We start from the raw sequence: 23,547 nt of genomic DNA, 5'->3' as shown, positions 1-23,547 counted from the left end.
CCCCATTCCCTCGCACCAACTCCTCCCATACCCCGCCGTCACCCCCATACCCTCGCACCAACTCCTCCCATACCCCGCCATCCCCCCATTCCCTCGCACCAACTCCTCCCATACCCCACCGTCCCCCCATTCCCTCGCACCAACTCCTCCCATACCCCGCCATCCCCCCATTCCCTCGCACCAACTCCTCCCATACCCCGCCATCCCCCCCATTCCCTCGCACCAACTCCTCCCATACCCCGCCGTCCCCCCCATTCCCTCGCACCAACTCCTCCCATACCCCGCCATCCCCCCCATTCCCTCGCACCAACTCCTCCCATACCCCGCCATCCCCCCCATTCCCTCGCACCAACTCCTCCCATACCCCGCCGTCCCCCCATTCCCTCGCACCAACTCCTCCCATACCCCGCCATCCCCCCATTCCCTCGCACCAACTCCTCCCATACCCCGCCATCCCCCCCATTGCCTCGCACCAACTCCTCCCATACCCCGCCGTCACCCCATTCCCTCGCACCAACTCCTCCCATACCCCGCCATCCCCCCCATTCCCTCGCACCAACTCCTCCCATACCCCGCCATCCCCCCCATTCCCTCGCACCAACTCCTCCCATACCCCGCCGTCACCCCATTCCCTCGCACCAACTCCTCCCATACCCCGCCATCCCCCCATTCCCTCGCACCAACTCCTCCCATACCCCGCCGTCACCCCCATACCCTCGCACCAACTCCTCCCATACCCCGCCGTCACCCCCATTCCCTCGCACAACTCCTCTCATACCCCGCCATCCCCCCATACCCTCGCACCAACTCCTCCCATACCCCGCCGTCACCCCCATTCCCTCGCACCAACTCCTCCCATACCCCGCCGTCACCCCCATACCCTCGCACCAACTCCTCCCATACCCCGCCGTCACCCCCATTCCCTCGCACCAACTCCTCCCATACCCCGCCATCCCCCCCATTCCCTCGCACCAACTCCTCCCATACCCCGCCGTCCCCCCCATTCCCTCGCACCAACTCCTCCCATACCCCGCCATCACCCCATTCCCTCGCACCAACTCCTCCCATACCCCGCCGTCACCCCATTCCCTCGCACCAACTCCTCCCATACCCCGCCATCCCCCCCATTCCCTCGCACCAACTCCTCCCATACCCCGCCGTCACCCCCATTCCCTCGCACCAACTCCTCCCATACCCCGCCGTCACCCCATTCCCTCGCACCAACTCCTCCCATACCCCGCCATCCCCCCCATTCCCTCGCACCAACTCCTCCCATACCCCGCCATCCCCCCCATTCCCTCGCACCAACTCCTCCCATACCCCGCCATCCCCCCCATTCCCTCGCACCAACTCCTCCCATACCCCGCCGTCACCCCATTCCCTCGCACCAACTCCTCCCATACCCCGCCCCCCCCATTCCCTCGCACCAACTCCTCCCATACCCCGCCATCCCCCCCATTCCCTCGCACCAACTCCTCCCATACCCCGCCATCCCCCCCATTCCCTCGCACCAACTCCTCCCATACCCCGCCATCCCCCCCATTCCCTCGCACCAACTCCTCCCATACCCCGCCATCACCCCATTCCCTCGCACCAACTCCTCCCATACCCCGCCATCCCCCCCATTCCCTCGCACCAACTCCTCCCATACCCCGCCGTCCCCCCATTCCCTCGCACCAACTCCTCCCATACCCTGCCGTCCCCCCATTCCCTCGCACCAACTCCTCCCATACCCCGCCATCACCCCATTCCCTCGCACCAACTCCTCCCATACCCCGCCGTCACCCCCATACCCTCGCACCAACTCCTCCCATACCCCACCGTCCCCCCATACCCTCGCACCAACTCCTCCCATACCCCGCCATCCCCCCCATTCCCTCGCACCAACTCCTCCCATACCCCGCCGTCCCCCCCATACACTCCCACCCCACCCCCATCATACACTCGCACCCCTCCCCGCCCCGGTTTACCGGGTTGGCCCGGGCCCGATTGACCCGGTTTTCGGCGATTCTTCCCGCGCTGCAACAAAATGGCGGCGTGCGGGGATAAAATGGCGGCGCCGGCTCGCGCTGCGACCGTTAACCCGCCGCCGGTGAAATGAGCCGATTCCCGGGAGCGGCCGCTCGGCCAACCCCCGCATCGCGGCCGGACCGCGGCCTCCGCAGAGCCGCCGCCACTCCTGGCCCTGGCCCTCCGCCTGGCGAGGCCGGGGTTGAAGCGCCAGGACTAGGCCGGGAGCATCTGAAGGAGGAAAGGACGGACATTCGGCGAAAAGCTGAAGATTCGCCTTTTGCGAGCGCGGAATTCGCCGGCAATTAACGGAAGGTTTAACATCTGGGGCTGGCGTCTGTCCGAGCCTGACCCCCCGGCCCGGGACACGCCGCTCCGCTCCACCTGCGGCGGCCGCGCTCCCGCTTCGCTTTGTTTGAGGAGAAGCCAGACTCTCACCTGCGACGGGCAGAGCAGCGCCATACTGCCTCTGCCGGAGCTGCACAGCAGAGTCCATTCGGCCGAGTGAGAAACGACCCGATCCCGCGGCGTCAAAGGTGGCGGCGGGCCTGGTCACGTGGGGCTGCGCTTGTCAATCAAGCCTGGTCAGGTGGGGCGGGGCCTTGTGGTCACGTGGCGCTGCGCCTGTCACTCAAGCCTGGTCACGTGGGGCGGGGCCTTGCGGTCACGTGGCGCTGCGCCTGTCAATCAAGCCTGGTCACGTGGGACAGAACCTGTCAATCAAGCCTGGTCACGTGGGGCGGGCCCTGTGGTCAGCTGATCCAGACTGTCCCGGGTCTGAGCGTTCCATTGCAGGTAACAGGCCAGTCTAGGCTGTTGTGGGTTTTCATGGAAAGTCAATGTATTTCATGAATGCCATTTCTAAAATACTAATAAAAAAGGGAATTTTACATATTTAGTCACTGAAATTATGGCCTTTGCATTGGGTGAGGAAGGTTGGCTTCCACAGTATCAGTCGGTAGCAAACTTGAGCACATAAAGCTAGGCTGACACTCCAGTGCAGTACTGAGGGAGCGCCGCACTGTCGGAGGGGCGGTACCGAGGGAGCGCCGCACTGTCGGAGGGGCGGTACCGAGGGAGCGCCGCACTGTCGGAGGGGCGGTACCGAGGGAGCGCCGCACTGTCGGAGGGGCGGTACCGAGGGAGCGCCGCACTGTCGGAGGGGCGGTACCGAGGGAGCGCCGCACTGTCGGAGGGGCGGTACCGAGGGAGCGCCGCACTGTCGGAGGGGCGGTACCGAGGAAGCGCCGCACTGTCGGAGGGGCGGTACCGAGGGAGCGCCGCACTGTCGGAGGGGCGGTACCGAGGGAGCGCCGCACTGTCGGAGGGGCGGTACCGAGGGAGCGCCGCACTGTCGGAGGGGCGGTACCGAGGGAGCGCCGCACTGTCGGAGGGGCGGTACCGAGGGAGCGCCGCACTGTCGGAGGGGCGGCACCGAGGGAGCGCCGCACTGTCGGAGGGGCAGTACCGAGGGAGTGTCGGAGGGGCGGTACTGAGGGAGCGCCGCACTGTCGGAGGGGCGGTACTGAGGGAGCGCCGCACTGTCGGAGGGGCGGTACTGAGGGAGCGCCGCACTGTCGGAGGGGCGGCACTGAGGGAGCGCCGCACTGTCGGAGGGGCGGTACTGAGGGAGTGCTGCACTGTCGGAGGGGGCGGTACTGAGGGAACGCCGCACTGTCGGGGGGGCAGTACGGAGGGAGTGCTGCACTGTCGGAGGGGGCGGTACTGAGGGAGCGCCGCACTGTCGGAGGGGCGGTACCGAGGGAGCTCCGCACTGTCGGAGGAGCGGTACCGAGGGAGCGCCGCACTGTCGGAGGGGCGGTGCCGAGGGAGCGCCGCACTGTCGGAGGGTCTGCTCAAGTGTTTGGAGTGGGTTTTGAACCAGAAATGAATCGAAGGAAAGGTGTGCATTGCCCAATGTTACTCTCTACACTCCATCCAGGCGATTCCTTATGCCCTGGCGGTACAGGTGTCAATCTACTCCAGCATGTCTAATTTTATTAACTGTTCTAGAATTTGATTTTTCTGAGCTTGCTGATGTTTTGCCCTGTCTTTTTTTGTTAATTAAGGGCACAGCGTGATGCTGGAGCAGCTGCAGCGGTTTCCTCCTCTAAGATGTCAAGTTTCTGGTTCTCTGTTTGTTTTCTGCCTCTCTGGACAGTCCTTCCAGTCACAGGTAAAGAGTCATCATTTCACTGGGGCTGACACCCACATTTCAGGTGGATCCTGGGTCTCGGCCAGCACCCTGATTGCACATCTACACTTGAGAGATCTTGTGGGTAAACATTTATAAAAGTTTATCTTATTAAATGACAGTTTAAATATAACTGACAGGATGGCAGAGGAAATTTGCTTGATTTTTTTTTATAATTGGAGTTTCTTTAAACTTTTGGCAAAATTCTAGATTTGCAATTAACAACTAAGGTAAGGAGTCACAGAATGGGGTAAAATATGGGACTGGATATGAAATTGCTCTAACAGGAATGGAAAGTAATCATAAATAGGAACTATACAGGCTGCAGAGAGATGCTGCCCTATCAAGCACTCATTCCTTATACACTGTCCCATCAAGCACTCCCTAGGCAAGTACAGTGTTAGATAGGGAGTCCAGCTCCTCCTGTTCGACTCCAATCTCAAGAGAGTGCCCCTTACTGCACCACTGTGACATTTTTCCATTTTCCACAACAATCATCCCGGGGCTTCTGTGAGTGAGATTCCCAATTAGGGTAAATGTTCATAGAATCATAAATGGTTACAGCACAGAAGGAGGCCATTCGGGGCGTCGAGCCTGCTCTGCCACTCAATGAGATCATGGCTGATCATCCAAACTTAGTACCCTGTCCCTGCCTTCTCCCCATACCCCTTGATCCCTTTAGCCTTAAGAAATATATCTAACTCCTTTTTGAATATATTTAATGAATTGGCCTCCACCGCCCTCTGTGGTAGAGAATTCCACAGGTTCACCACTCTCTGGGTGAAGAAATTCCTCCTCATCTCTGTCCTCAATGGCTTACCCCTTATCTTTAGACTGTGACCCCTGGTTCTGGACTCCCCCGCCATCGGGAACATCCTTCCTGCATCTAGTCTGTCTAGTCCTGTTAGAATTTTATAAGTTTCAATGCGATCCCCTCTCATTCTTCTAAACTCCAGCGAGTATAAGCCCAATCGACCCAATCTCTCCTCGTATGTCATTCCTGCCATCCCAGGTATCAGTCTGGTAAATCTTCGCTGCACTCCCTCCATGGCAAGAACATCCTTCCTCAGATAAGGCGACCAAAACTGCACACAATACTCAAGGTGTGGTCTCACCAAGGCCCTGTACAACTGCAGCAAGACATCCTTGTTCCTGTACTCGAACCCTCTCGCTACGAAGGCCAACATACCATTTACCTTCTTAGCCACCTGCTGCACCTGCATGCTTACCTTCAGCGACTGGTGCACAAAGACACCCAGGTCTCGTTGCACTTCCCCCTTCTCCCAATCTATTGCCGTTCAGATAATAATCTGCCTTCCTGTTTTTGCCACCAAAGTGGATAACCTCACATTTATCCACATTGGGCAGATGCAGTATAATCACCCAACCTGTCCAAATCATACTGGAGTTTCTCTGCATCCTCCTCACAGCACACACGCCCACCCAGCTTTGTGTCGTCTACAAACTTGGAGATATTACATCTAGTTCCCTCGTCTAGATCATTAATATATATTGTGAACAGCTGGGGTCCTAGGACCGATCCCTGCGGTACCCCACTAGTCACTGCCTGCCACTCGGAAAAAGACCCGTTTATTCCAACTCTTTGCTTCCTGTCTGCCAACCAGTTCTCTATCCAAGTCAGTACCTTGCCCCCAATCCCATGTGCCTTAACTTTACACGCTAATCTCTTATGCGGGACCTTATCGAAAGCCTTCTGAAAGTCCAAATACACCACATCCACTGGTTCTCCCTTATCTATTCTACCAATACACCCTCAAAAAATTCCAGTAGATTAGTCAAGCATGATTTACCTTTTGTAAATCCATGTTGACTTTGTCCGATCCTGTCACTGTTTTCCAAGTGCTCTGCTGTTACATCTTTTATAATGGACTCTAGCATTTTCCCCACTACCGATGTCAGGCTTACCGGTCTATAATTCCCTGTTTTCTCTCTACCACATTTTTTGAATAGTGGGGTAACATTAGCTACCCTCCAATCCATGGGAACTGTTCCAGAGTCTATCGAATTTTGGAAGATGACCAGCAATGCATCTACTATTTCTAGGGCCACTTCCTTAAGTACCCTAGGATGTAGATTATCAGGCCCTGGGGATTTATCGGCCTTCAATCCTGTCAATTTCCCTAACACCATTTCCCTACAAATACGGATTTCAATCAGTTCCTCCCTCTCATTGGACCCTATGTTCCCCGACATCTCTGGGAGGTTATTTGTGTCCTCCTTTGTGAAGACAGAACCAAAATCTTGAAGCTGGTGTACCAGATAGACCAGTCACATATTCCCATAGCTTCCAGATTCTTCACGAGGCACTAGTTTGAAAGTTGCAAAATAAGTTACCTTGGGGGACTGTTGAAGTGGCCTGGATAAATGACAGGTTTCTGGAGAGAGGAATTAATATATGTTGAGGAGGTGAAATTAGGTTGATTTTCGAAAAAAGTGGTGGGCTTGTTGAGCCCAATATCTTTTTCTTGTTTCTGAAAATCTGTGCGTTCCTGTGTTCCACCAGGTGAAGGGAACATCAGACAGGTGATATCCTGCTCTTTGCATCTCCCACTCACTGAGTAAGGAAGTCAAATGGAGTTCAAGAGCAGATAAGCAAAGCCAAGATTAAGAGAGGCGATGGCTCAGTGTTGTGGTACCACCTCATATACACATGGAGGGCCCTCGCTTTGATTTCCGCTCTCTGCTTATGGCAGTTGGTCTCGATCACTGTCCAGTGACTGCTGCCAGAAAGTGAACATATAAACATCAAGCTTGACTGTGATTGCCTCAAGTGTAAAGCCTGTTAATTCACGCATAAAAAATGGCTATTTGAGTGAAATACCAGAGGGCAGCTAGTGCCCATGGAACTGTATCCCAGTAAGAGTTGGCATCTTCAGGAGAGTAGAGGAGGGGTGAAAATGGGACAAAAGGCTGTCCTAACAGTTTGTGTTTCTCTTGCATTTTTAGCTGGTAAACCGTGTGATGCCAAGAGTTTTGGGGGGACCTCGGTGGTTTGTGTGTGCAATGCGACGTACTGCGACACAATGGACCCACTGGTGCTACCAGAGAAGGGTCGTTACCTATTGTATGAAACCAACAAGGCTGGTAAAAGGCTCGAGAGCAAGACAGGAAAAATGCTGACTTATGCCAAACACCCAGGTAATGCTGCAGTTGCTGCTTATACCAGGGATACTCGCTAAGCTTTGGTCAAAGGTCTGAAGGAATAACTTGCTCAAGAGAAACACATTCAGACTTGTTTGTCAACAGTTGCTTTATGTGTGTCTTTATTCAGTTCACAAAACTAACACACAGTGACCATGGTACACTAACCCTCTGCTGCCTTTAACAAGGTCGACCACACCATTCTCTTCCAACGCCTCTCCTCTGTTGTCCAGTTCAGTGAGGCTTCCACCTCCGTAACATCGCCCGACTCCGCCCTTGCCTCAGCCCAGTGGTGTACCGCAGGGATCGGTGCTGGGTCCTTTGCTGTTTGTAGTGTACATTAATGATTTAGATATGAATGTAGGAGGTATGATCAGTAAGTTCGCAGATGACATGAAAATTGGTGAAGTGGTAAATAGCGAGGAGGGAAGCCTCAGGCTACAGGACGATATAGACGGGTTGGTCAGATGGGCAGAACAGTGGCAAATGGAATTTAACCCTGAAAAGTGTGAGGTGATGCATTTTGGAAGGACGAACAAGGCAAGGGAATACACAATGAATGGTAGGACCCTAGGAAGGACAGAGGGACCTTGGTGCACATGAACATAGATCCCTGAAGGCAGCAGGACAGGTAGATAAGGTGGTTATAAAGGCATATGGGACACATGCCTTCATTAGCCGAGGCATAGAATATAAGAGCAGGGAGGTTATGATGAAGCTGTGCAAAACGCTAGTTAGGCCACAGCTGGAATACTGTGTGCAGTTCTGGTCGCCACACTATAGGAAGGATGTGATTGCATTGGAGAGGGTGCAGAGGAGATTCACCAGGATGTTACCTGGGCTGGAGCGCTTCAGCTATGAAGAGAGACTGGACAGGCTGGGGTTGTTTTCCTTAGAGCAGAGAAGGCTGAGGGGGGACCTGATTGAGGTGTACAAAATGATGAGGGGCATAGATAGGGTAGATAGAAAGGAACTTTTCCCCTTAGTAGAAGGGTCAATAACCAGGGGGCATAGTTTCAAGGTAAGGGGCAGGAGGTTTAGAGGGGATTTGAGGAAAAACTTTTTCACCCAGAGGGTGGTTGGAACCTGGAACTCACTGCCTGAAAGGGTGGTAGAGGCAGGAACCCTCAACATTCAAGAAGCATTTAGATGAGCACTTGAAACGCCATAGCATACAAGGCTACGGACCAAGTGCTGGAAAATGGGATTAGAATAGACAGGGCTTGATGGCCGGCGCGGACACGATGGGCTGAAGGGCCTCTTTCTGTGCTGTATGACTCTATGGGGGAAAAATTCGGTTGGTTGCGCCACCCATTAGCGCCTAAAGAGGTCGAGAAGTGGGGCGCTAACCAACTCGCGCCCGGGCGCAGCGAATCCTGCACCTCTTCCCAAATTGAGCGGACACGCACGCAGATCATGACGTCATTTCAGTGTGCAACGCCCTTGGGGCGCCCCGGACCGGATATTCAGTGGCGCCCCCCTCCGTTCCGCCTGTCGCTACCAACGACAGGTTACCTTGAACGTTTCCCAGTCGCTGTTGGGCTGGGGGGGGCGCTATTTAAAGGGGACTCTTCCTGGATTATTAGTGGTAGCCATTTTTGGAGCACACCTTCTGTGAGAGAGAGAGAGCGAGAGAGTTGCTCAGAGACAAACGGAGAGCCATTCCTGCAGTGAGCCAGCGCTGGCTGAGGAACTTTAGCCTTCTGAACATAACTTTACAGTTGGTAAGCTTCTCAACCGGCATAACTTTCAGTGCGCACTTACTATGGGGGCTGCATTGGATGGGAACGTCGTCCTTCTCAATCATATTGACAGGGCACAGCAACGCAGGGATAGAGTGGCAGGCATGGCCAGACGGAGGAGGGCCAACAGACGTCGGCACACGAGACCTTACGCTGCCAGGGTTTTCCGCCAACAGTTTTCATATATCAACATGTCGGAGGAGCAGTGTTTCCGAAGGCTGCGCTTCAGTAAGGAGGTGGTCACTGAGCTCTGCCACCTGCTTCAGCCAGATCTGCAGCCTCAACTAAGGTGCAGGACATCTCTGTCGGTGGCTGTGAAGATCACTGTGGCTCTAAACTTCTATGCCAGCGGCTCCTTTCAGGCCGCTGCTGGGGACATTGCCAACATCTCACAGTTCACGGTGCATTGCTGCATCCGTCAAGTGACTAATGCCCTCTTTAAAAGGAGGCGGCAGTACATCTCCTTCCCAATGACCCCGGACAAGCAGCGAGAGCGCGCAGAGGGCTTCGCAAGGATAGCGGGCTTCCCCATGGTGCAGGGCGCCATTGACTGCACGCGTGTGGCTTTGCGGGCGCTTCTAGAGAATGCGGAAGATTTCCGCAACCGAAAGGGGTTCCATTCTTTGTGCAGCTGGTCTGTGACCACCGACAGCTGATACTCGCTGTCAATGCCCACTTTCCAGGCAGCAGCCATGACGCCTTCATCCTGCGCCAGACTTCTGTGGCAGACCTTTTCGAAGCCCCGGCTCACCCAGGAGGCTGGCTTCTCTGGGACAAGGGCTATCCTCTGTGCCCCTGGCTGATGACCCCGCTCCGTTCGCCCAGCACCCCTGCTGGAGAACATTACAATGAGAGCCATCAAGCGACCAGGAACATCATTGAGCACACAATCGGCGTGCTGAAGCAACGGTTCCGCTGTCTGGACAATTCCGGAGGAGCCCTTCAGTACTCACCTGAGCGAGTCTCCCACTTCGTGGTTGTGTGTTGCATGCTGCATAACCTGGCAATCCTCAGGACCCAGCCACTGCCACCAGACATTGGAGCACCAGCGGAAGAGGAGGAGGAGGAGGAGGAGGAGGAGCACCAAGACGGGAGGGAGGCACAAACTGCAAGGGCCGTCCATCAGAGGCTTATAGCAAGTCGCTTCTAGGCCCCTCTGAGGGAATGCTTTCTGCCATTCCAAGAACATGAATGGAACCGTTCTGCTACCCCTAAGCTGGTCAAGGCAACAATTTGTGCAAAGAACAGACAGGACATTGTGAATAAATAAACTTCTTTATTTAACAAACTGTGTATCCTTCCCGCATGACAAAGCAATGGAAACAAACAGCAAAACAAACAGACTGCCACATAACTGTCTCTCACACCCTGGAGACAATGCCCAAAACATAACTGTCTCTCACACCCTGGAGACAATGTCCAAAACATAACTGGCTCTCACACCCTGGAGACAATGTCCAAAACATAACTGGCTCTCACACCCTGGAGACAATGTCCAAAACATAACTGTCTCTCACACCCTGGAGACAATGTCCAAAACATAAGTGTCTCTCACACCCTGGAGACAATGTCCAAAACATAACTGGCTCTCACACCCTGGAGACAATGTCCAAAACATAACTGTCTCTCACACCCTGGAGACAATGGCCAAAACATAACCAACATTCAGACCAGCATCCTTGGCCTTGAATGAAAGAAATAACATAATTTAGCTGCACCTCCTACTTTTTGCCCCTCGATGGTGATCTGCTTCCCTTGTGGAATTGCCCCCTTCCCGCCCTGCAGCTCCTCCATAGCGGGACCCCAGTGGCTGCAGCAAGGCTGGGGGAGGCCTGCTGACTGTCCGAAACTGAGACCGCAGATGCCCTTGAGGTACGGCCTGGACCAGCTCTGGGCCTGGAGGGCCCGGCTGCTGACTGCTCCAACTCCGCATGGGCAGAAGCAGTCTGTCCTACAGGTGGTGGCAGCTGCAGTGGAGAAGTGCCAGTGGTGGCATCAGGAATGCTGTCATCCTGAGAGCGGACAGCAGCTCCCTGGTCAGCCGACACACTGGCACTCTGACTGGGCAGCACCGCACCATGCGCAGCAATCGGCTGGTGCACAGATTGCTGGCCTGCTGTGCCGTGGTGAGGGCCCCGGAGAATCCTGCCCGATCCAGCGAGGGTGGTAGCAGTCAGTGCTCGCGTGGCCTCAATCTGCGTCTGCATGAGACCAGCCACTGACTGCGTGGCAGCACTTGCGTGGCAGGTGCCATTGCTTCGCCGAAGTCCTGCACACTCCTTGCCTGTGCTGCGCCGAAGTCCTGCACACTCCTTGCCTGTGCTGCGCCGAAGTCCTGCACACTCCTTGCCTGTGCTGCGCCGAAGTCCTGCACACTCCTTGCCAGTGTCTCAGTGGAGTCGGGCATCCTTGCCACTGCAGCCATGAGCTCAGTGTGCCTCAGCCCAGCCTGGGCGCTCATTTCTGCGCGGGCACGCACCTCTTCTGCGCTCTGTGCAGCAGCACTCGCGGCCTGACTCGCCCTCCGGGGAGACGGCCCCCGAGCTTCCCTACCCCCCTCGCGCCTCGTCTCCTCCAGAGTCACTCGCACTGGCAACTTGAGGGCCTGCCTCCTGAGCTGGTGATGCAGCATCTGAAAGCAGGGAGGTTCAAGAGTGGCTTTAGCGAAAGGACAGGGTGGCAGCAAGGGATGCATGAGTGCTGCAATGCTCTGAGTTTGCTCGAGAGTGAAAAAGCATGCTGGTGTGGGGAACAAGTGGAAGGAGAGAGGTCAAAAAGGTGATGACCTTACCATTGCTGTCCACAATGGGGTCGGCATCTCCAGAGGCGACGGGGCCAATCATCCGGCTTGCCACAATCCGGTGGACTCGCTCCTCCAGGTCTGTGAGTGTCTGCAGGTGAGGCCGGCCTCTTCCAGTCCGATGCTGTTGCCTTCTATTATTGGCCAGCTTGGCCTGCAAGAGAAAGGACGGGGTGTGATGAAACCTGCAGTCCTGATCTGGCATGACATGCCTCCCATGGTCGATTAGCCCTTACATTATGCTGCCCTGATCTGGGATGACATGCCTCCCATGGTCGATTAGCCCTTACATTATGCTGCCCTGACCTGGGATGACATGCCTCCCATGGTCCAGGAGCCCTTACATTATGCTGCCCTGATCTGGGATGACATGCCTCCCATGGTCGATTAGCCCTTACATTATGCTGCCCTGATCTGGGATGACATGCCTCCCATGGTCGATTAGCCCTTACATTATGCTGCCCTGATCTGGGATGACATGCCTCCCATGGTCGATTAGCCCTTACATTATGCTGCCCTGATCTGGGATGACGTGCCTCCCATGGTCAATTAGCCCTTACATTATGCTGCCCTGATCTGGGATGACATGCCTCCCATGGTCAATTAGCCCTTACATTATGCTGCCCTGATCTGGGATGACATGCCTCCCATGGTCGATTAGCCCTTACATTATGCTGCCCTGATCTGGGATGACATGCCTCCCATGGTCGATTAGCCCTTACATTATGCTGCCCTGATCTGGGATGACATGCCTCCCATGGTCGATTAGCCCTTACATTATGCACAGAGCTGAATGTGCGTGTGTGTTTCCAGAAAGGGCCATGGGTGCTGGATGACAGCTGGCCATTGGGGCTTTGCACACCCTCTGGCCATAAAGTGAGGTCCAGATGGAGGGATGAAGATGATTCTGAAAAAGGCACTCACCCTGACGACCCGAGTGAGGTCGATGAACTTCTTCCTGCATTGCACAGGAGTCCTGGGAACCATGCTGCTGGAGGTGACTCTGTTGGAAACCTCCCTCCAAGCTCTGCGATAGTCGCTGTGCTGAGGCCTCCTGCCATTCTCTGGGTAGAGTACAGATCGCCTGCGCTCCACCGCGCCAACCAGAGCATCCAATGCCCCTCGCTGAAGCGCTGCGCTCTCTCCCTGGCCCTCTCCATGTTCAGGCAGTTGTCGACGCCACAGGTAGGTTACCGCCGAGTTTGAGGCCTACGATGCGCATGGTGCGGCTGGAGATGATGATCGAACTGCCCCTTTAAGAGCTGTCCGGCGCCAGCGTGTCTGGCTGAACTCGATAATTGACAGCACCTGCGCTGCGCCCGCCCGCGGAGATATTGCGTCGCGCCGCCGGGTTAGCGCCTTAAGACTGTCGTGCAGCGCCTGATTTAGCGCCGCAATCACCTTCAGGGGCACAGCTACCCAATATCACTGGAGGTGGCGATAATTTGCGCCTGGCGCTAAACTCTGCGCACCGCCAATACTAGCGCCCCAAACGGGGCGATACCGAATTTCTCCCCCTGTGACTCTATCTGCTGCTGGAACCCTCATCCATGTCTTTGTTGCTTCCATACTCGACTATTCCATACTCGACTGTTCCACTGCTCGACTGTTCCACTGCTCGACTGTTCCACTGCTCGACTGTTCCACGCTCGACTGTTCCACTGCTCGACTGTTCCACTGCTCGACTGTTCCACGCTCGACTGTTCCACGCTCGACTGTTCCACGCTCGACTGTTCCACGCTCGACTGTTCCACGCTCGACTGTTCCACGCTCGACTGTTCCACTGCTCGACTGTTCCACGCTCGACTGTTCCACGCTCGACTGTTCCACGCTCGACTGTTCCACTGCTCGACTGTTCCACTGCTCGACTATTCCACTGCTCGACTGTTCCACTGCTCGACTGTTCCACTGCTCGACTGTTCCACTGCTCGACTGTTCCACTGCTCGACTGTTCCACTGCTCGACTATTCCACTGCTCGACTATTCCACTGCTCGGCTATTCCACTGCTCGACTATTCCACTGCTCGACTATTCCACTGCTCGTCTATTCCACACTCGACTATTCCACTGCTCGTCTATTCCACTGCTCGTCTATTCCACACTCGACTATTCCACTGCTCGACTATTCCACTGCTCGTCTATTCCACACTCGACTATTCCACTGCTCGACTATTCCACTGCTCGACTGTTCCACTGCTCGTCTGTTCCACTGCTCGTCTGTTCCACTGCTCGACTGTTCCACTGCTCGACGGTTCCACTGCTCGACGGTTCCACTGCTCGACGGTTCCACTGCTCGACTATTCCACTGCTCGACTATTCCACTGCTCGACTATTCCACTGCTCGTCTATTCCACACTCGACTATTCCACACTCGACTATTCCACTGCTCGTCTATTCCATACTCGACTGTTCCACTGCTCGTCTGTTCCACTGCTCGTCTGTTCCACTGCTCGTCTGTTCCACTGCTCGACTGTTCCACTGCTCGACGGTTCCACTGCTCGACGGTTCCACTGCTCGACGGTTCCACTGCTCGACTGACTGTTCTTCCATCTTCCACCGTCTATAAACTTGAGCTCATCCAAAACTCTGCTGCCCCGTATCCTAACTCACACCCAGTCCCGTTCACCCATCACCCACCCTGTGCTCGCTGACCCGTATCCTAACTCACACCCAGTCCCGTTCACCCATCACCCACCCTGTGCTCGCTGACCCGTATCCTAACTCGCACCGAGTCCGTTCACCCATCACCCACCCTGTGCTCGCTGACCCGTATCCTAACTCGCACCGAGTCCGTTCACACATCACCCACCCTGTGCTCGCTGACCCGTATCCGAACTCGCACCGAGTCCGTTCACACATCACCCACCCTGTGCTCGCTGACCCGTATCCTAACTCACACCCAGTCCGTTCATACATCACCCACCCTGTGCTCGCTGACCCGTATCCTAACTCGCACCGAGTCCGTTCACACATCACCCACCCTGTGCTCGCTGACCCGTATCCTAACTCGCACCGAGTCCGTTCATACATCACCCACCCTGTGCTCGCTGACCCGTATCCTAACTCGCACCGAGTCCGTTCATACATCACCCACCCTGTGCTCGCTGACCCGTATCCTAACTCGCACCGAGTCCGTTCACACATCACCCACCCTGTGCTCGCTGCCCCGTATCCTAACTCGCACCGAGTCCGTTCATACATCACCCACCCTGTGCTCGCTGACCCGTGTCCTAACTCGCACCGAGTCCGTTCATACATCACCCACCCTGTGCTCGCTGACCCGTATCCTAACTCGCACCCAGTCCGTTCATACATCACCCACCCTGTGCTCGCTGACCCGTATCCTAACTCGCACCGAGTCCGTTCACCCATCACCCACCCTGTGCTCGCTGACCCGTATCCTAACTCACACCCAGTCCGTTCACACATCACCCACCCTGTGCTCACTGCCCCGTATCCTAACTCACACCCAGTCCGTTCACCCATCACCCACCCTGTGCTCGCTGACCCGTATCCTAACTCGCACCGAGTCCGTTCACACATCACCCACCCTGTGCTCGCTGACCCGTATCCTAACTCACACCCAGTCCCGTTCACCCATCACCCACCCTGTGCTCACTGCCCCGTGTCCCAACTCGCACCGAGTCCGTTCACACATCACCCACCCTGTGCTCGCTGACCCGTATCCTAACTCGCACCGAGTCCGTTCACACATCACCCACCCTGTGCTCGCTGACCCGTATCCTAACTCACACCCAGTCCGTTCACCCATCACCCACCCTGTGCTCGCTGACCCGTATCCTAACTCGCACCGAGTCCGTTCACACATCACCCACCCTGTGCTCGCTGACCCGTATCCTAACTCACACCCAGTCCCGTTCACCCATCACCCACCCTGTGCTCACTGCCCCGTGTCCCAACTCGCACCGAGTCCGTTCACACATCACCCACCCTGTGCTCGCTGACCCGTATCCTAACTCGCACCGAGTCCGTTCACACATCACCCACCCTGTGCTCGCTGACCCGTGTCCTAACTCACACCGAGTCTGTTCACACATCACCCACCCTGTGCTCGCTGACCCGTATCCAAACTCACACCGAGTCTGTTCACACATCACCCACCCTGTGCTCGCTGACCCGTATCCTAACTCGCACCGAGTCCGTTCACCCATCACCCACCCTGTGCTCGCTGACCCGTATCCTAACTCGCACCAGTCCGTTCATACATCACCCACCCTGTGCTCGCTGACCGGTATCCTAACTCGCACCGAGTCCGTTCATACATCACCCACCCTGTGCTCGCTGACCCGTATCCTAACTCGCACCGAGTCCGTTCATACATCACCCACCCTGTGCTCGCTGCCCCGTATCCTAACTCGCACCGAGTCCGTTCACACATCACCCACCCTGTGCTCGCTGACCCGTATCCTAACTCACACCCAGTCCGTTCACACATCACCCACCCTGTGCTCGCTGCCCCGTGTCCTAACTCGCACCGAGTCCCGTTCACAAATCACCCACCCTGTGCTCGCTGACCCGTATCCTAACTCGCACCGAGTCCGTTCATACATCACCCACCCTGTGCTCGCTGACCCGTATCCTAACTCGCACTGAGTCTGTTCATACATCACCCACCCTGTGCTCGCTGACCCGTATCCTAACTCGCACCGAGTCCGTTCATACATCACCCACCCTGTGCTCGCTGACCCGTATCCTAACTCGCACCGAGTCTGTTCATACATCACCCACCCTGCTCGCTGACCCGTGTCCTAACTCGCACCCAGTCCGTTCATACATCACCCACCCTGTGCTCGCTGCCCCGTATCCTAACTCGCACCGAGTCCGTTCACACATCACCCACCCTGTGCTCGCTGACCCGTATCCTAACTCGCACCCAGTCCGTTCACACATCACCCACCCTGTGCTCGCTGCCCCGTGTCCTAACTCGCACCGAGTCCGTTCATACATCACCCACCCTGTGCTCGCTGACCCGTATCCTAACTCGCACCGAGTCTGTTCATACATCACCCACCCTGTGCTCGCTGACCCGTATCCTAACTCGCACCGAGTCCGTTCATACATCACCCACCCTGTGCTCGCTGACCCGTATCCTAACTTGCACCGAGTCCGTTCACACATCACCCACCCTGTGCTCGCTGACCCGTGTCCTAACTCGCACCCAGTCCGTTCACCCATCACCCACCCTGTGCTCGCTGACCCGTATCCTAACTCACACCCAGTCCGTTCACCCATCACCCACCCTGTGCTCGCTGCCCCGTATCCTAACTCACACCGAGTCCGTTCACCCATCACCCACCCTGTGCTCGCTGCCCCGTATCCTAACTCGCACCGAGTCCGTTCATACATCACCCACCCTGTGCTCGCTGACCCGTATCCTAACTCGCACCGAGTCCGTTCATACATCACCCACCCTGTGCTCGCTGACCCGTATCCTAACTCGCACCGAGTCCGTTCATACATCACCCACCCTGTGCTCGCTGACCCGTATCCTAACTCGCACCGAGTCCGTTCACACATCACCCACCCTGTGCTCGCTGACCCGTATCCTAACTCGCACCGAGTCCGTTCACACATCACCCACCCTGTGCTCGCTGACCCGTATCCTAACTCGCACCCAGTCCGTTCATACATCACCCACCCTGTGCTCGCTGACCCGTATCCTAACTCACACCGAGTCCGTTCACCCATCACCCACCGTGTGCTCGCTGCCCCGTATCCTAACTCGCACCGAGTCCCGTTCACCCATCACCCACCCTGTGCTCGCTGCCCCGTATCCTAACTCGCACCCAGTCCCATTCACCCATCACCCACCCTGTGCTCGCTGACCCGTATCCTAACTCACACCCAGTCCCGTTCACGCATGACCCACCCTGTGCTCGCTGACCCGTATCCTAACTCGCACCCAGTCCCGTTCACCCATCACCCACCCTGTGCTCGCTGCCCCGTATCCTAACTCGCACCGAGTCCGTTCACACATCACCCACCCTGTGCTCGCTGACCCGTATCCTAACTCACACCCAGTCCGTTCACACATCACCCACCCTGTGCTCGCTGCCCCGTGTCCTAACTCGCACCGAGTCCCGTTCACAAATCACCCACCCTGTGCTCGCTGACCCGTATCCTAACTCGCACCGAGTCCGTTCATACATCACCCACCCTGTGCTCGCTGACCCGTATCCTAACTCGCACCGAGTCTGTTCATACATCACCCACCCTGTGCTCGCTGACCCGTATCCTAACTCGCACCGAGTCCGTTCATACATCACCCACCCTGTGCTCGCTGACCCGTATCCTAACTCGCACCGAGTCCGTTCACACATCACCCACCCTGTGCTCGCTGCCCCGTATCCTAACTCACACCGAGTCCGTTCATACATCACCCACCCTGTGCTCGCTGACCCGTATCCTAACTCGCACCGAGTCTGTTCATACATCACCCACCCTGCTCGCTGACCCGTGTCCTAACTCGCACCCAGTCCGTTCATACATCACCCACCCTGTGCTCGCTGCCCCGTATCCTAACTCGCACCGAGTCCGTTCACACATCACCCACCCTGTGCTCGCTGACCCGTATCCTAACTCGCACCCAGTCCGTTCACACATCACCCACCCTGTGCTCGCTGCCCCGTGTCCTAACTCGCACCGAGTCCGTTCATACATCACCCACCCTGTGCTCGCTGACCCGTATCCTAACTCGCACCGAGTCTGTTCATACATCACCCACCCTGTGCTCGCTGACCCGTATCCTAACTCGCACCGAGTCCGTTCATACATCACCCACCCTGTGCTCGCTGACCCGTATCCTAACTTGCACCGAGTCCGTTCACACATCACCCACCCTGTGCTCGCTGACCCGTGTCCTAACTCGCACCCAGTCCGTTCACCCATCACCCACCCTGTGCTCGCTGACCCGTATCCTAACTCACACCCAGTCCGTTCACCCATCACCCACCCTGTGCTCGCTGCCCCGTATCCTAACTCACACCGAGTCCGTTCACCCATCACCCACCCTGTGCTCGCTGCCCCGTATCCTAACTCGCACCGAGTCCGTTCATACATCACCCACCCTGTGCTCGCTGACCCGTATCCTAACTCGCACCGAGTCCGTTCATACATCACCCACCCTGTGCTCGCTGACCCGTATCCTAACTCGCACCGAGTCCGTTCATACATCACCCACCCTGTGCTCGCTGACCCGTATCCTAACTCGCACCGAGTCCGTTCACACATCACCCACCCTGTGCTCGCTGACCCGTATCCTAACTCGCACCGAGTCCGTTCACACATCACCCACCCTGTGCTCGCTGACCCGTATCCTAACTCGCACCCAGTCCGTTCATACATCACCCACCCTGTGCTCGCTGACCCGTATCCTAACTCACACCGAGTCCGTTCACCCATCACCCACCGTGTGCTCGCTGCCCCGTATCCTAACTCGCACCGAGTCCCGTTCACCCATCACCCACCCTGTGCTCGCTGCCCCGTATCCTAACTCGCACCCAGTCCCATTCACCCATCACCCACCCTGTGCTCGCTGACCCGTATCCTAACTCACACCCAGTCCCGTTCACGCATGACCCACCCTGTGCTCGCTGACCCGTATCCTAACTCGCACCCAGTCCCGTTCACCCATCACCCACCCTGTGCTCGCTGCCCCGTATCCTAACTCGCACCGAGTCCGTTCATACATCACCCACCCTGTGCTCGCTGCCCCGTATCCTAACTCGCACCGAGTCCCGTTCATACATCACCCACCCTGTGCTCGCTGACCTACATTGGCTCCCAGTCTGACAACACCTCCGTTTTAAAATTCTCATCCTTGTTTGCAAATCCCTCCATGGGCACGCCCCTCCCTATCTCTGTAATCTCTTTCAGCCCTCCGAGATAGCTGCGCTCCTCCAATTCTGGCCTCTTGCACCGCCCGGATTTTCATCTCTCTGCCATTAGCGGCCGTGCCTTCAGCTGCTAAGGCCCTAAGCTCTGGAATTCCCTCCCTTAACCCCTCTCTCCTTTACGATGCTCCTTATAACCTACCTCTTTGACCAAGGTTTTGGTCACCTGGCCTACTATCTCTTTGTGTCTCAGTGTAAAATTTTGTTTGATAATACTCCTGTGAAGCAGCATGGGATATTTTATATAAATGCAGGTAGTTGTTGCCTTCACTTGATTTCACACGCCTGTCCGATCGTAGCCAGAGAATCTCCTGCAATGGCTTCTCTTCCTGTCCCTGCAAGGTTACCTTGGGAATCTATCTAAGGATCTATCCTTGGCCCCCTCCTATTTCTCATCTACGTGCTGCCCCTTGGTAACATCATCCGAAAACATGATGTCAGGTTTCACATGTACGTTGACGGCACCCAGCTCTACCTCACCACCACATGTCTTGACCACTCCACTGTCTATGATTTTTCAGACTGCTTGTCCGACATCTGGTATTGGATGAGTCGCAATTTCCTTCAGCCAATCATTGGGAAGATCGAAGTCATTGGCCCGTATTTTCCGATGCTTATGGGTGTGACATGGGAAATGCCGGATTCAGGCATGCGCTGAAAACCGGCATTTCCGATCTGTCAATAATCCTCTTAACAGATCAGACGCCTGCCCTGGAGAAGGGCCTCTGCGGGTGGAGAGTTCCGCTTTCTGCAGAACCTCCGCCCGCTGAAATCACTTAAAAATCTTACGCCTAGTAAAAGCGTACGGCCTGCTTTTACCAGCATGAGTTTAAAAAAGTAAAAAAAAAAAAAAAAATTTTTCACTCATTTATTTATAATTAAAAAATACTTTTAAAAAGGTAAGTTTACTTTTAGCCCCTTAAAAAAACTTAAATTTAATGTAATTTTAACTCTTTAAAAACGTGATAGTTTTTTTTTAAATGTATTGAATGTTTTGATGTCTTTTTTCAGTGATCCCCATTCATACTTTTGACAGTCTATTTGTCTGTATAAAGGAGGATTCCTTTCAACCATTGGCCTGCCTGGCCCACGTGATCCCAGGGATGCTTGCGAACCGCGTGCGCCCCTGGGATACGTGGGCCCTGCGCATTTCGCCGTGGAGAGGCCCAGGATCGGAAATGGCCGGACCTTGGGAGCCCTTGGGTAAGGGCGTAGATTTTTTTTCCCCGATAGGCGGCATCTGCATGCAGGAAGCCTCCTGTCGGAAATTACGGGCCATTGTCTTTGGCCACCGTCACAAACACTCCGTTCCCTCGCCAACGACTCCATCCCTCTCCCTGGCAACTTTGAGGCTGAAGCAGACTGTTCGCAACCTCGGCATCCTATTTGACCTTGAGCGAGCTTCTGACCCCCGTATCCACTCCATCACCAAGACCGCCTACTTCCACCGCCGTAATATCGCCCAACTCTGCCCCTGCCTCTGCTCATCTGCTGCTGAAACCCTCATCCATGCAGTTGTCACCTGCAGATTTCACTATTCCAATACCCCTCTGGCTACCCTCCTGTCCTCCTCCACCATAAACCTCAGCTCATCCAAAACTCTGCTATCTGTATCCTATCCCGCACCAGGTCTCGCTCACCCATCACTCCTGTCCTTGTCAACCTACATTGGCTCCCTAGCCACCAGTTTAAGTTCATCGTTGTCCTCAAATTCCCTTTAAGGGGTCATATCTTTGCGACCTCCTCCAGCCTTGGACTCCTTCATGCACCCTTCAATCCTGATTCTGGCCTTTTATGAATCGACGGCAGAGCTGGATATTGCTGAGTTTTCCTTTAAATCCATCTCCACATTTCCAGTTCATAGTAACATAAGAAATAGAAGCAGGAGTCGGCCATTCGGCCCCTCGAGCCTGCGCCGCCATTAATAAGATCATGGCTGATTTTTGACCTCAACTCCATTTTCCTGCACTATCCTCATATCCCTCGATTCCCTTAATATCCAAAAATCAATCGATTTCTGTCTTAAATATACTCAACGACTGAGCCTCCACAGCCCTCTGGGGCAGAGAATTCCAAAGATTCACCGCCCTCTGAGTGAAGAAATTTCTCCTCATCTCAGTCCTAAATGGCCGACCCCTTATCCTGAGACTGTGACCCCTGGTTCTAGACTCCCCAGCCAGGGGGAAACAGCCTCTCAGCATCTACCCTGTCAATCCCTGTAAGAATTGTGTATGTTTCAATGAGATCACCTCTCATTCTTCTAAACTCCAGAGAATATAGGCCCAGTCTCCTCAATCTCTCCTCATAGGACAATCTCCCCATCCCAGGAATCAGTCTGGTGAACCTTCGTTGCACTCCCTCTATGGCAAGTATATCCTTCCTTAGGTAAGGAGACCAAAACTGTACACAATACTCCAGGTGTGGTCTCACCAGGGCCCTATATAATCGCAGTAAGACGTCTTTACTCTTATACTCAAATCCTCTTGTAATAAAGGCCAACATACCATTTGCTTTCCTAATTGCTTGCTGTACCTGCATGTTAACTTTCAGTGATTCGTGTACAAGGACACCCAGGTCCCTCAACACCAACATTTCCCAATCTCTCACCATTTAAAAAATACTCTGCTTTTCTATTTTTCCTACCAAAGTGGATAACTTCACATTTCTCCGCGTTGTATTCCATCTGTCATGTTCTTGCCCACTTGAAGCCTCTTTGCATCCTCCTCACAACTTTTATTCCCACCCAGCTTTGTATCGTCAGCGAACTTGGATAGATTACATTTGGTCCCCTGATGCGCTATCAATTACTCATAAAAGACTGAGAGTTAAGAGAGTAACTAAAGGCTTTTATTAACAAAAGAATGAAGGTCTGCCTCGAGTGGTCGACCGGTCCAGAAATACAAAGGGCTGGGGAGCAGTCACCTTTATACTAGGACTTGTGGGAGGAGTCAGCCGAGGCATGTCCAGGCATGTACACAGTGGAATACAAACAGTGGTTTACCACATTCACCCCTTGTTTAAAATTGAGTCCGGCGGGGTGAAGTGTATTAAAAGTTAGTGTATTGGAGTCTCTCCGGAGGTCTTGTCTGCCGCTGTGATCGGCGTGGCGACGGCAGGGGTAGTGGAGCTTCCGGCGTCGAGTCCAGCGTAGGCTGTGGCACAGGCGTGTCGTCCTCGTAGATGTCGAGCGGGTCGCGGGGCCCAGGCCTGCTGTCTGCTGGGGCTGGATATCGGATCGTGGGGGGGGGTGGTAGTGAGTAGTGGGTTACTGCGGCCCCCGAGGGTGCAAGGTCTCTTATGGAGACTGTGTCCTCCCGCCCGTCCGGGTATGCAATGTAAGCATACTGGGGGTTGGCGTGGAGGAGGTCGACCCTCTCGACCAGGGGGTCCGTTTTATGGGTCCTCACGTGTCTTCTCAGTAGGACCGGCCCTGGGGACGTCAGCCATGGTGGTAGCGATGTCCCCGATGTGGACTTCCTTGGGAAGACAAACATTTTCTCATGAGGGGTGGCGTTAGTGGCAGTGCAGAGCAGTGACCGAATAGAGTGGAGCGCATCGGGGAGCACATCCTGCCAGCGGGAGGTTGGAAGGCCCCTAGACTTTAAGGCTAGCAGGGCGGCCTTCCAAACTGTCGCATTTTCTCTTTCCACCTGTCCGTTCCCCCGGGGGTTGTAACTGGTGGTCCTGCTTGTGGCAATACCCCTAGTTAGCAGGTACTGACGGAGT

At 55.3% G+C, this 23,547-nt stretch overlaps 2 protein-coding genes across 7 annotated transcripts in view; one reads left to right on the top strand and one right to left on the bottom strand.

Moving 5' to 3' along the window:
- chtopa (chromatin target of PRMT1a) overlaps positions 1-2,597 on the bottom strand; it is an 83,025-nt gene extending 80,428 nt beyond the window's left edge. For all 3 annotated transcript variants that reach the window (XM_085978395.1, XM_085978396.1, XM_085978397.1), the window contains exon 1: positions 2,449-2,597. In XM_085978395.1, coding sequence (XP_085834521.1) covers positions 2,449-2,506 — 58 coding nt within the window. In that variant the 5' untranslated portion in view covers positions 2,507-2,597. The remainder of the gene's footprint in view (positions 1-2,448) is intronic.
- A 78-nt stretch (positions 2,598-2,675) lies between these two features.
- The window catches only part of gba1 (glucosylceramidase beta 1), a 40,908-nt gene continuing 20,036 nt past the window's right edge, over positions 2,676-23,547 (top strand). Inside the window, exons 1-3 of one of the 4 annotated variants that reach the window (XR_015075715.1) lie at positions 2,676-2,805; positions 4,080-4,186; positions 7,172-7,363. Coding sequence is in view for 3 of the 4 variants with exons in the window: in XM_085978392.1 (XP_085834518.1) it covers positions 4,126-4,186; positions 7,172-7,363 (253 nt within the window). In the remaining variant the exon portion in view is untranslated. Of the gene's footprint in view, positions 2,806-3,890; positions 3,914-4,079; positions 4,187-7,171; positions 7,364-20,927; positions 21,025-23,547 lie in introns of those variants that run through there. The other 3 variants (XM_085978392.1, XM_085978393.1, XM_085978394.1) reach the window with 3 other exon arrangements.

The sequence above is a fragment of the Somniosus microcephalus genome, unplaced genomic scaffold (genome assembly GCF_052327205.1).
Source record: "Somniosus microcephalus isolate GS21.2 unplaced genomic scaffold, FLI_Smic_1.0 unresolved_chr7, whole genome shotgun sequence".
Taxonomy (NCBI): Eukaryota; Metazoa; Chordata; class Chondrichthyes; order Squaliformes; family Somniosidae; genus Somniosus; species Somniosus microcephalus.
This window is presented reverse-complemented; position numbering and strand designations above follow the sequence as displayed.